A 13,231-nucleotide genomic window follows, 5' to 3' on the forward strand; every position below is an offset into this window, starting at 1 on the left:
TGTTGAATTGTTTTGTTCACCAGGCTAAGTGTGTTCCAGTTAGGCTGAGTGGTCTCAAGTCTCCCAGCTGGAGGTGGCAGGTGTCAAACAAAATGTACACTTCTGAAAGCTAGTCCTCCACTCAGTGACACAGGCAGGCACACACAGGCAATCTCTCTTTGTTTCTGAAAAGTACTGCAGGCCAAATCAAATATGAATTATTATTCTCTGAAACTGTCTGTAAAAAATGAACAACCCGTTATTGGGACTGGTAGGTTCTCATAATAAACCAAAACGTAATTATGCCGGATTATACACTACAGTCAATGACGGGTTTTATTGAAAGTATTAGTATGTTTTGATTGCCCATGACTTCTCTCCCACGCATAGCATCACAAAACCCCTGAGCTGACTCGAGCCTACAAGGCTTGATTTAATGTCATCAGGGGAAGCGCGTGGGCGCCCATGCAAGAAACTAAATTACATGTGAAACATCTCTTTTTCACGGCGCTTGCTGGCTGCTTTTTGGTTTTCTTTCTTCGGTTCCTTTCTTCTCGTGTGCTTTGACCAAAAATACAGTTTTTAGAGACTATATAGGATTTGAATAGCCATATTATCAATAGAATATAGCCTCGTTTGTTCGTAAAAGGGAATGAACATCGCGAACAGACTGGGGGCTGTGTGGGCAGGCAAACTACCCCACTCACGCGTCCTTGAGGAGCCCCGGTAACTATGGCGATAAGAGAAAACGTACGATGATCCCTGCTCTTCAGTTTTCCCAGTGTGTGTTTGTCTGCGTGCGACTCATTTGAGAGCGGCTGAGGGAGGGGGTTTATGAGATGAGAGCTAGCTAGGTGCTCCAGAGAGAAAGAGATGTTGAAACGCTAACTTCATTTGCCCATTCAGAGAAGGACAGACGGCTCTCGGGTTTTCCAATTCGGGCACGGAACGGAGTGGTAGCCTATAGCCCGCAATCCGACTCCTCGGCAGCGGCGAGAGAGGCTTGAGGGGTGGAGAGAGATGGGATCAGCTTCTTCGGCGTACCGAGTAATCTACCTGGACGTGGATGGCAGAATTCAGAAGGTATAACTGTCAATCAACCGTTATATCATGTCAGCCTGTTTCATCATCAACCTACACCCTGCCCTGTAGGCCTAAATGGGAAGAGGTCCAATATTGCATAGGAAAGATTGGGAAGAACGGTGCAATGATAGTTATGCTGTCTATAGAATAGGAAACCCTCAATAATATTCATATACAAATCGTGGTTACAATGATAATATAATAATAATATATGCCATTTAGCAGACGCTTTTATCCAAAGCGACTTACAGTCATGTGTGCATACATTCTACGTATGGGTGGTCCCGGGGATCGAACCCACTACCCTGGCGTTACAAGCACCATGCTCTACCAACTGAGCTACAGAAGGACCACAAGGACCAATGAATAGCCTAATGTAATTGATAATGCAAAAAAAATCGATTCACTTTTTGATGGATTATGCATATGCCAGACACTTGATTTACTGTTTAACGGATGCGCAGCTTCACTTTTCGCCCCCGCTTCACTTTTATTAAAATATGTATCGTTTTTTGTGTCCTTTGAGGATTTCCCAAACTGGTGCGAGAGAATCAGAGACCAAACCACCTCAGATCACGCGCTTGTTATGTTCGGGCCTCTGATTGGACACTGACGCACAAACGTTCCGGACCTGTATGTGCAGATGTTAATTTTCACTCGCATGCCAGCATAGCTGAGGACGACGCAAATTCCTATTTGTGTCCAGGTTTAACTTGGTGGGACGTCCCTCGTTATAAACAATCGGTTAAATGCACGGTTAAAGCATAATATGTTTACCTATTAGAAGCTATTAATACCCGAAACAACGTCATCATCGAACCAAACGACTGGCCAGAGATCAGGGCATTCCTCAGCAAAGCTTTTCCTGGCAACCAGATGAGGCAATCGAAGGAGGAAGTAGTGATTTGACTATATTGGCCTACTGGCCTCGAATTTAGTAAAACTTGCTCTGGAATGGATTTATGCTTTTAATTGCGCATTTTGAATATCAGTTATATTCTGTAGATGATGCTATAGTTTACTTTATGGCCGGATTGAAATTTACTTTTTCCAATGCTACATTAATTTGACAGACCTTACTTGAATGATTGTCCCTCTTTCTTCAAAGTAAAGGCCTAGTCTATGATAGGCCTATTCATATGTGTATTACTATTTTGTTGCAGGCTATAGGCTAATAGGTCATGAACACATTATAAATTAACATTTTATTTTATTACATTTATTTATTGTTATTCTTGAATTAGAAAAGCATACATATTCTACTATATAGCCTGTATCGCATGAAATTACATTTTTATCCTGTAGATAGGTGTTGAATTGCACTTATTTGATAGCGGTGCTTGAATTACACTGAAGTAGGAGCCAGTACTCATTTTGGGTGCTGGTACTGTTTATATTTAGGTGCAATACTTTTGAGCTAATATTCTGTAAGAGGATCAGGAGCTCAAGCAGTGGAACATTTGAGGTGCTGGTGAGTTCCTGTCCAAGTCCAGCACTGTTTGAAAGACCAAACTTGAATGATTGGCCATCTTTAGTAGCCTATTTCTCCTATAAAGTGTGGTCTATGATAAGCCTTTATAATATTTGCATTGTATTCATATTTAATTAAAGCATAGTTAGGCTATACATTTATAGTAATGAACTGATTATACATTTGGTCAAGTTTTTTTCATTTGAAAAAACACTTGATATTGTATTCTATTATACACATGTTAATACTGCTGTTATTGACGTTTATCAGAGATATGTTCAGAATAAAGAAACTGTCATAATGCCCATTCTGCCCATTCTTGGGGGATTGTTTTTTTTTTTGCTTCCTCGCCTCACTTTTATGAAGAAGAAAAAAGCAGTTAAACAGTAAATCAACTTTGTCCAGCAATATCAAAAACTGAATTTTCAGATGTTGTTTGGACACATTCACTGTCCTCTGTGTGTATATGCATGCGTGTGTGTTTAGATCTTTATCAAGATTTACACATTTGCACAAGAAACTGCACAGTTTTTGTGAACCTGTGTGGAGTGGCAACATGTAGGGCTCTATTTTTGGCTGGCGTTAAGGCGGCGCTAGTCTCAAACGCACGTTAGTTTGTCATTTCGTCATGTAAAAACTGTCAGACTGGCATTTTCTAACGCTAAATTCGGCAGTTTACCTCTTTGATATCCGTAAAAAACAGTATCCAAAGAACTGATTTTTCAGGTAGCGCTGATAGGGTTATTTAAGACCAACCAAAATCTGGTTTTAGCAGTAATGCAGTTGGTTATGGCATGGGTTTTTACAGCAGAAACGCAGCCTATCCAGCCGTGACGCACTATGCGCATGGAGCAAGAGTAGCCCAATGTGCTTTTGGTGCCTGTATATTTCATTTTTAAAAATATAAAAACGAATCTTTTTTCCCCATTTCGTTTTATTTGATTTAAAACCAAGCATACAGTAGCCTTATCGCGAAGTAGGCTAGTCAAGACTGTCGATAAAGGGTTTGGCTACTGAGACCGCTTGTAAATACATCTTAATCACCAAAGCTTTATTAAAATATAAGGTTTGAGAGGAGTAAAACATTGAGCTGACATTTTCTTTTTATCTATGCATTGAAGGCAGGCCCACATTATTTTAGCCATGCAGGTCACGTTTTGGATTTGCGTAAAACCACATCCATGATGTAGCCTACGTGTCCACGCCCACCGTGAAACGAGATGAGTACCTCGGTGAATGGATACCAGTGAACCTCGTATTTAAAAGTTCTGTAACCTGTAAAATTGGAAAAACCCAAGCCCTCCCTTAGGCCTACCATAACGAAGGCTAATTCAATAGCAATGTGTCTTTTTTTAATCCTGGCGATTGTATTACATTTTACATTCATTTATTGTTGTAAAAAAAAAAAAAAAAAATACTTCTTTTGTTGAATTTTATTACAACCAACCTTTAGTATGATTCACCTTCCTGGTTTCATGGTGACAACGTCAGTGGCGCGCTTGCAATGCAACTTCTGGAGATGTGTGAATGCGAGGTGATCTGTAAAATGTTTCCGATTATTGTCGTAAAGCATAGGCCTATTGTGGAGCATTATAACGGTGAATGGACATTCGCCCTTTCTAGTTATATTCGATTGTTGTCCAGCTACTGTGAAAAGTTTGGATGTGCGTATAACCCTCCGTAGTCTACATTGTTTTAATATTATATACCCACGGGGAGAAATTGTAGTCTGGAAGTGACGTAGGCTATTTAAAACAAGTGGTTTTGATTAGAATTGTTCTTTTTTTTTGGCCTCATAAATAATTAATTTAATATTGCTTACTGATAATGTTTGGCATGTCAATGCTCAGCCACAATTCAATTTACAGTAGGCCTAGCCCCTATATCAGTGTGAATGCTACTGTAGCCATACAATTACATAGAACAATGTCGAGTGAAATTGGGTTCAAGTTCCTTTATTTATCAAAGATAGGTCTACATTTAGTTTCTGTAAGCCATTTAACAAACTATGATGGACTAGCATTGGGAGTGGAGTTGATTCCAAGGCAATACATATAAGACCGTAAATACACCACTTGAAGCAACCACATTTCGCCATGGAACACGTTCTGATTGGCTAGTGATGGGCCAAGCCCCAACCTATAGCGCTACCACCTGCGCTTAGATTTACCATTGCGTTAGGTTTGTTAAAATAGAGCCTGCAGAGTTAGATTTTGGTAAAAGCATGATAGCTTATCATTCATTTGAGTGGGAAAAAATGACAGCTAATCATTACATGCTTGATGAAATGCCTTAGAGGAAGAATAATTCATTCTAAGATTAAGATGAGAGGACCAGATATTTAAAGTGTTTTACAGTGCAAAAGTATTCATCCTGCTTGGCGTTTTTCCTATTTTGTTGCATTACAACTTTTTTTAATCGTTTTTTATTTGGATTTCATGTAATGGACATACACAAAATAGTCAAAATTTGTGAAATAAAAAACAAATGGAAAAGTGGTACATGCATGTGTATTCACCCCCGTTGCTATGCAACCAATTACCTTCAGAAGTCACATAATTAGATTGCTCACAGGTGGACTTTATTTAACTAAGTGTCACATGATCTCAGTATACCTGTTCTGAAAGGCCCCAGAGTCTGCAACACCACAAAGCAAGGGGCACCACCAAGCAAGCAACACCATGAAGAGCAAGGAGCTCTCCAGACAGGTCAGGGACAAAATTGTGGAGAAGTACAGATCAGGGTTGGGTTTTAAAAAATATCCAAAACTTTGAACATCCCACGGGGAACGATTTAAATCCACGATTAAAAGATTTTAAGGATATGGCACCACAACAAACCTGCCAAGAGAGGGCCGCCCACCAAAACTCACGGACCAGGCAAGGAGGGCATTAATCAGAGAGGCAACATAGAGACCAAAGATAACCCTGAAGGAGCTGCAAAGCTCTACAGTGGAGATTGGAGTATCTGTCCATAGGACCACTTTATGCCATACACTCCGCAGAGCTGGGCTTTAAAGAAGAGTGGTCAGAGAACACCATCCCCACAGTGAAGCATGGTGGTGGCAGCATCATGCTGTGGGGATGTTTTTCTTCGCCAGGGACTGGGAAACTGGTTAGAATTGAATTAATGATGGATGGCGCTAAATACAGGGAACTTCTTGAGGGAAACCTGTTTCAGTCTTCCAGAGATTTGAGACTGGTACGGAGGTTCACCTTCCAGCAGGACAATGACCCTAAGCATACTGCTAAAGGAACATTTGAGTGGTTTAAGGGGAAACATTAAATGTATTGGAATGACTTAGTCAAAGCCCAGACCTCAATCCAATTGAGAATCTGTAGTATGACTTAAAGATTGCTGTACACCAGCGGAACCCATCCAACCCGAAGGAGCTGGAGCAGTTTTGCCCCGAAGAATGGGCCAAATACCAGTGGCTAGATATGGCAAGCTTGCAGAGACATACCCTAAGAGGCTTGCAGCTGTAATTGCGGCAAAAGGTGGTTCTACAAAGTATTGACTTTGGGGGGTTGAACACTCAAGTTTTCAGTTTTTTGTTGTCTTATTTCATTTTTGATTCACAATAAGAAATATTTTGCATCTTCAAAGTGGTAGGCATGTTGTGTAAATCAAATGATGCAACCCCCCAAAATCAATTTTAATTCCAGGTTGTAAAGCAAAAGAAAAATAGGAAAAATGCCTAGGGGGTGAATACTTTCACAAGCCACTGTACTTTGCTGGCCCATTGTACAATTCCAGTCTAGAAAAGTACAGGAACTGTCTATGTAGACTGCCACTACTATCATTTAAGATAATCTCCCGCACATTTTAAACCCAGCATGTAGTCTACACATTTCTATTACAGTAGATATACCCGCCATTCTAGATTCCAGGATGAAATGCTAGCCTCCGTGCTTCTACGTCTGTATTGCTTGCTGTTTGGGGTTTTAGGCTGGGTTTCTATATTTGCATTTGGCTGATGTAAAAAGGGCTTTGCAAATACATTTGATTTGATTGAATGCTCAGGTTTCTTACATATATGATCAAAACTTCAGCATGTAGGGGCCACATCTTAACTTGAGATTTGTTTGTGTAATAATATAATAATAATAATAATATATGCCATTTAGCAGACGCTTTTATCCAAAGCGACTTACAGTCATGTGTGCATACATTCTACGTATGGGTGGTCCCGGGGATCGAACCCACTACCCTGGCGTTACAAGCACCATGCTCTACCAACTGAGCTACAGAAGCTACAGAAATCACTGGAACAGTCGCCACATGAAACCTCACGTGTTACTTGTATCTCATGTAAGGATTTGGCCTAAGGACAGTTTTGTATAGTATCACAAACTCCTTATTCTACAATGGGTTGATCAAAACAAGTATTGTGATTGGTTGAGACTCGTTCTAAACCATACTAAAAAAACAGTTTTATATGTAGGCCTATAATGCAAAATTGGGAATCTTGTTCCCTGCTCCTCCACAGCCCAGCCAGCCAATTCATTAACTTGATCTCCCCTGTAAAAGGCATCTAGACATTTTTTTCCCCTTGCTTCTAGCCTAACATTTGGTTTGCAATATCTGGAGGTTGTACAAACATTGCTGTCTGTCTCTCAACATTTGCAACATAGTTTCAATAGTCAAATTCGATCAAAGTCATTTAGCACGCCCTCTTGTGTGCAATTGCTTTAATCTCACACAGACTATATCCATGTCAATTAGCCTCCACAAACAGAGCCAGAATGGTGGGTCTAGATCCCGTCCAGAGGACTCTTTACACTTACACCCAGTGGAGTGGAGGAGACTGAGGACCAGGGCCGTAAAGGAAAAACAAAGACTTTTATGCTCCACTCCGATGGCACTTTGCATTTATTGCAGACCAGACCGTGTCACTTGTTATGGAATTCATTCCAAGTCTGCATTATGTTTGTTTGGTGTTTTTCTGTGAGCCTGTTCGTTCAGCTGGTTTAGGATATGCTGTGGTGTAGGCTCGTAGTCAGTGACTACATCTGTGAGCTCATAGAGATAAGTCAATTCATCTCTGACTATGTGTAATCTTTTGTTCTGGATTTCTGATATTGTTCGGTTGCCATTGGTCAGTTGTTGCTGGGGTAAAAATATGGCACCTCCTCTCTTTCTCTCTCCCCCATCCTCTGTTGTTTTCTCTCCCTCTCTCGTTCTCTTGTGTCTATGTGACGCTGCATTTTTCTCACACTGTTGCTCTATCAATCACACACACACACACACACACACACACACACACACACACACACACACACACACACACACACACACACACACACACACACACACACACACACACACACACACACACACACACACACACACACACACACACACACACACACACACACACACACATTCTCTCTCTCTCTCTCTCTCTCTCTCTCTCTCTCTTTATCCCTCTCACACACTCCTCTCTTTTTATCTCTCACGCTTGCATTCCTTTATCTCCCTCTCTTTCTCTCTCTCTCTTTCTCTCTCTCGCTCTCTCTCTCTCTCTCCTCTCTCTCTCATACTTATTATCACTGCTCAATCATTTCTAAATATGACTTCCCATCAGACTAAATTAGTGTCGCACCTTACTTCTCACAGCTCAGTCATAACAACAGGGACCTATCGGATCTTATCATAATTCCAGCACAGCTCTATGCACAGGAGCACATTACTAACCACTTTTCCATCCACAGTTTTTATGCGAGTGGAGTCTTACCGTAGGGCCAAAAAATGACAGCTTTAATGTAAACGGAAAGTTTCGGTGCAATTTTATAAATGCCGACAGAATTTGTTTGTTCGACATGGTTGGATCTTTCTGTGTCGGTAAAATTAATTATGCGAGAAATGGCATTGGAAACACCTTTATGCAAAAATATTGATACAATAACCATCATATCAAAGTCAACTTGGAGTTATGCGATGACTTGGTGTGTGGTCCTCCCACTACGACTCAGGAAACCATGCAGTTTATTAGGCTATAGATGAATAAATTATGATGGGTAGTGAAAGTGCACGGTGATGACCTTGATGCTCATTTCCAATAAATATCGAGGGTCATATTCTGGTGACATGATGATCCCACTCTTATTTCATTATGTAGACTAACCTACCCGCACAGCCTACCCATACTGTATCTGCGAGATGTTGGCTACAGCACACATGCCAAGACCAAAGTAGGCACATTTGCTTTTCATTGCAACAATTTTTGTGACAAAACTATCAGTAGAGTTGAAAATGCGATGGAAACACATTGAACTTCTAGATTTTCATTCGGTACATGAAAACTTAAGCGAAAAAGTACATTTTGGGTGCACTATGTCATCACAAGCTGATTTTTATCCACAACAAGTCAGTTTGGTGGTAACCTCTGCCGAGTCCCCAACAACCAGATGTTCCGGTTTTCAGGGGAAATGGAAAGAGAGCCTGTGACCCCACTTCCACTTTTGGACTAAGAAGGCGACACTCCATCTTAACTCTTCCACACTCCTGGCCTTTGTCTGACCTGAAAGTTGATGATGTTTGACCTATGTTATAATTTGGACTCGAACATTGTGGTTTTAGGGTCTATGTTGGTTTGAACTCATTCAATTATCAGAGATGGTTGTTTTTGTACTTATGCACAGATCATTTGCATTTTAAGGCTATAGCCAGATGGGTTCCAGGCTCCAGTCCTTCAGTCCATAGTGAATAATGAGGAGTGTTTCATTCACTTGCAGCGTGACTGACTGTGTAGTGCTGCCATTGTGTGTTTTATTATCTAGCTTCCTTGTTCAGAAATGATGCTGATTAGTTCCTGCTTTACGTGCTCCATTGTTCTTCTGCATGTTCTGTGTGTGATTGCATTTGAATACGGTATTTCCTGTGCCGTTGGATAATCAGGAGTGTGGATTTATGTAATTTTGCATGTTGGTTTAGGTGTCCATATACAATGCCTTCGGAAAATATTCAGAACCCTTGACTTTTTCCACATTTTGTTACATTACAGCCTTATTCTAACATGGATAGTACAAAGAAAAATCCTCAGCAATCTACTCAATACACCATAATCACAAAGCGAAAACAGGTTTTTAGAAATCTTTGCACGTTTATTAAAGATAAGTTGAATATTTCCATTTTTTATTTTTTTTATAAATTAGCAAACATTTCTATTAACCTGCTTTTGCTCTGTCATTATGGGGTATTGTGTGCAGATACCCCATAATGACAAAGGGGGGAAAATACAATTTAATCAATTTTAGAAAAGGGCTGTAACGTAACAAAATGTGCAAAAAGTCAAGGGGTCTGAATACTTTCCGAAGGCACTGTATAGAAACTCAACAAGAACAGAACTCGGGTATTAGAGAGGAACTGGTTATTCATCAGTTATTATTAGATGACATGGAGGGTCCATAAACATCCAGGTTTGTCAGCACTATCTACGAACCTGGTTCCTCATACAAGAGAGCTCCTATGCTTACCCTACCACCTTATGCTCTCTGTCCTTTAGCATACTCTCTGCTGTCAAGCTAGCGTCATCCATCATCGAAAACAGAAGCGGGCAGCAGCGCCACCTCCACATGTTTAAGTACACACAGCAACATACACACACACACACACACACACACACACAATGAAGAGAGTCAGAGCTCTACGTGCATCATGCCATCCTTCCTAAGCATGACAGATGACAAAGACAATGTTTACCCCTGACCCACTTGTATTACTTTTACCAAAGGGCTGTTGTATGTCACTGTATATTATGCATACTGAGTAGGTTTCCTTGTTGCATCCGCTCAGATGTTAAGGCACTAGTACTGTTACTGTAGAGAGGAGATGGAACAGGATGTTACGGTAAGTCTACTACACGTCTCTAGAGAGGAGATGGACAGGATGTTATGGTAGGTCTACTACACGTCTCTAGAGAGGAGATGGACAGGATGTTACGGTGGGTCTACTACACCTCTCTCTAGAGAGGAGATGGACAGGATGTTACGGTGGGTCTACTACACGTCTCTAGAGAGGAGATGGACAGGATGTTACGGTAGGTCTACTACACGTCTCTAGAGAGGAGATGGAACAGGATGTTACGGTAGATCTACTACACGTCTCTAGAGAGGAGATGGAACAGGATGTTACTGTAGATCTACTACACGTCTCTAGAGAGGAGATGGACAGGATGTTACGGTGGGTCTACTACACGTCTCTAGAGAGGAGATGGAACAGGATGTTACTGTAGATCTACTACACGTCTCTAGAGAGGAGATGGAACAGGATGTTACGGTAGGTCTACTACATGTCTCTAGAGAGGAGATGGAACAGGATGTTACTGTAGATCTACTACACGTCTCTAGAGAAGAGATGGACAGGATGTTACGGTAGGTCTACTACACGTCTCTAGAGAAGAGATGGACAGGATGTTACGGTAGGTCTACTACACGTCTCTAGAGAGGAGATGGAACAGGATGTTACTGTAGATCTACTACACGTCTCTAGAGAGGAGATGGACAGGATGTTACGGTGGGTCTACTACACGTCTCTAGAGAGGAGATGGAACAGGATGTTACTGTAGATCTACTACACGTCTCTAGAGAGGAGATGGAACAGGATGTTACGGTGGGTCTACTACACGTCTCTAGAGAAGAGATGGACAGGATGTTACGGTAGGTCTACTACACGTCTCTAGAGAGGAGATGGACAGGATGTTACGGTAGATCTACTACACGTCTCTAGAGAAGAGATGGACAGGATGTTACGGTAGGTCTACTACACGTCTCTAGAGAAGAGATGGACAGGATGTTACGGTAGGTCTACTACACGTCTCTAGAGAGGAGATGGAACAGGATGTTACGGTAGGTCTACTACACGTCTCTAGAGAGGAGATGGAACAGGATGTTACTGTAGATCTACTACACGTCTCTAGAGAGGAGATGGAACAGGATGTTACGGTGGGTCTACTACACGTCTCTAGAGAGGAGATGGAACAGGATGTTACGGTAGGTCTACTACACGTCTCTAGAGAGGAGATGGAACAGGATGTTACGGTAGGTCTACTACACGTCTCTAGAGAGGAGATGGACAGGATGCTACAAGACCATGGTGCTTGCCTACGGAGCTGTGAGGGGAACGGCACCTCAGTACCTCCAGGCTCTGATCAGGCCCTACACCCAAACAAGGGCACTGCGTTCATCCACCTCTGGCCTGCTCGCCTCCCTACCACTGAGGAAGTACAGTTCCCGCTCAGCCCAGTCAAAACTGTTCGCTGCTCTGGCCCCCAATGGTGGAACAAACTCCCTCATGACGCCAGGACAGCCGAGTCAATCACCACCTTCCGGAGACACCTGAAACCCCACCTCTTTAAGGAATACCTAGGATAGGATAAAGTCATCCTTCTCACCCCCCTTAAAAGATTTAGATGCACTATTGTAAAGTGGCTGTTCCACTGGATGTCATAAGGTGAATGCACCAATTTGTAAGTCGCTCTGGATAAGAGCGTCTGCTAAATGACTTAAATGTAAATGTAATGTTACTGTAGATCTACTACACGTCTCTAGAGAGGAGATGGAACAGGATGTTTCTATTCGCCTCTTCTCTTTGTTGAATTGCAATAGAGTGAAATTGAATTACAATTTCACATCACTGAAAATGGAGCCTACATAGCCTTTATGTATTTATCTGAAAACGGATATGGGAAATTGATTAACAATAACTAAGTGAAAATGTATGATTTGTGAACATACAATCCTGCAATTTCTATTGTATTTCATGGTGAATTGTCTGTTTGTGAACATAAGTGGCTCCTGCTTACGTGTCTCTGAACTAAACACATCACTGTCTTACACACCTGACAGCCTGCCACTGACAGGTTTCTGGAGTGCTCTCTGTCTCTCTCATCACCCCCCCCCCCTCTCTTCCTTCTTACCCTACACATTTCTCCGTCTCCTTCTTACCCTTGTTGCCTTGGTTCCTTTTGTCACCTATTGTCGACTTTGTTGCCCCTGCCAATAGCATAAGAATCAAGATGATTTTATCTACATGGGTCAAAGTCGTCTGTGTTGGTGAACCTGGGGCTGACACGAGAAATAACTGACGGACTTTGTTTGGAAGGCAATTAAAGGAGAGGGGGAGGGTGGGACGGGGGGAGGGGATATTTACTGTGGTGCACTGGAATCTGCGCATTTTTAATCAAAGGAAAAGCCCAGAATGAGAGACCTGTCAATTCAAAGTTCTCCTTCTCTCCCTAGTGGGGTGGTTGGTCCATTTTCACACTGTACTCTGGTGGTGCTTGAGAGGATAGTAGACTGACTAAATACACCGTGGTCTGCTGTTCCACCCTGATCACTGGGAATGTATTCCACGTCTGGTATCAGTATCTCCAACACTTCTGCATATATATTTTAGAATATATACTCGTAGAAAAAAAGGGTTCCAAAAGGGAATGTTTGACTGTCTCCATAGGAGAACCCTTTTTGGTTCCAGGTAGAACCCATTTTGGTTTCATGCATTATATGTCATATATGTACTAGAACGTGACTATGTTTCCTGTCTTTGCTACCCTTCCCGTAGGTGGTCTTCAGCAGATTCTGCAGCCCGTATGATATCAAGGAGTTATTCTGTACCGCTCTAGGTCTTCCAAGGTAATTCTCTGCTCTCTTTTCCCCTCTTCAGTTCTGCTGTGAAGCTTAGAGTCGTCTCTGTCAG

General features: G+C 41.8%; 1 protein-coding gene across 4 annotated transcripts in view; it reads left to right on the forward strand.

Annotated features, from left to right (window-relative positions):
* The first annotated feature begins 564 nt into the window (after positions 1 to 564).
* The window catches only part of LOC118386077 (high affinity cGMP-specific 3',5'-cyclic phosphodiesterase 9A-like), a 36,680-nt gene continuing 24,013 nt past the window's right edge, over positions 565 to 13,231 (forward strand). For 2 of the 4 annotated variants that reach the window (XM_052522057.1, XM_035773476.2), the window contains exons 1-2: positions 768 to 1,062; positions 13,097 to 13,167. In XM_052522057.1, coding sequence (XP_052378017.1) covers positions 1,000 to 1,062; positions 13,097 to 13,167 — 134 coding nt within the window. In that variant the 5' untranslated portion in view covers positions 768 to 999. Of the gene's footprint in view, positions 730 to 764; positions 1,063 to 13,096; positions 13,168 to 13,231 lie in introns of those variants that run through there. The other 2 variants (XM_052522060.1, XM_052522061.1) reach the window with 2 other exon arrangements.

The sequence above is a fragment of the Oncorhynchus keta genome, chromosome 7, assembly GCF_023373465.1.
Source record: "Oncorhynchus keta strain PuntledgeMale-10-30-2019 chromosome 7, Oket_V2, whole genome shotgun sequence".
In the NCBI taxonomy this organism is placed as follows: Eukaryota; Metazoa; Chordata; class Actinopteri; order Salmoniformes; family Salmonidae; genus Oncorhynchus; species Oncorhynchus keta.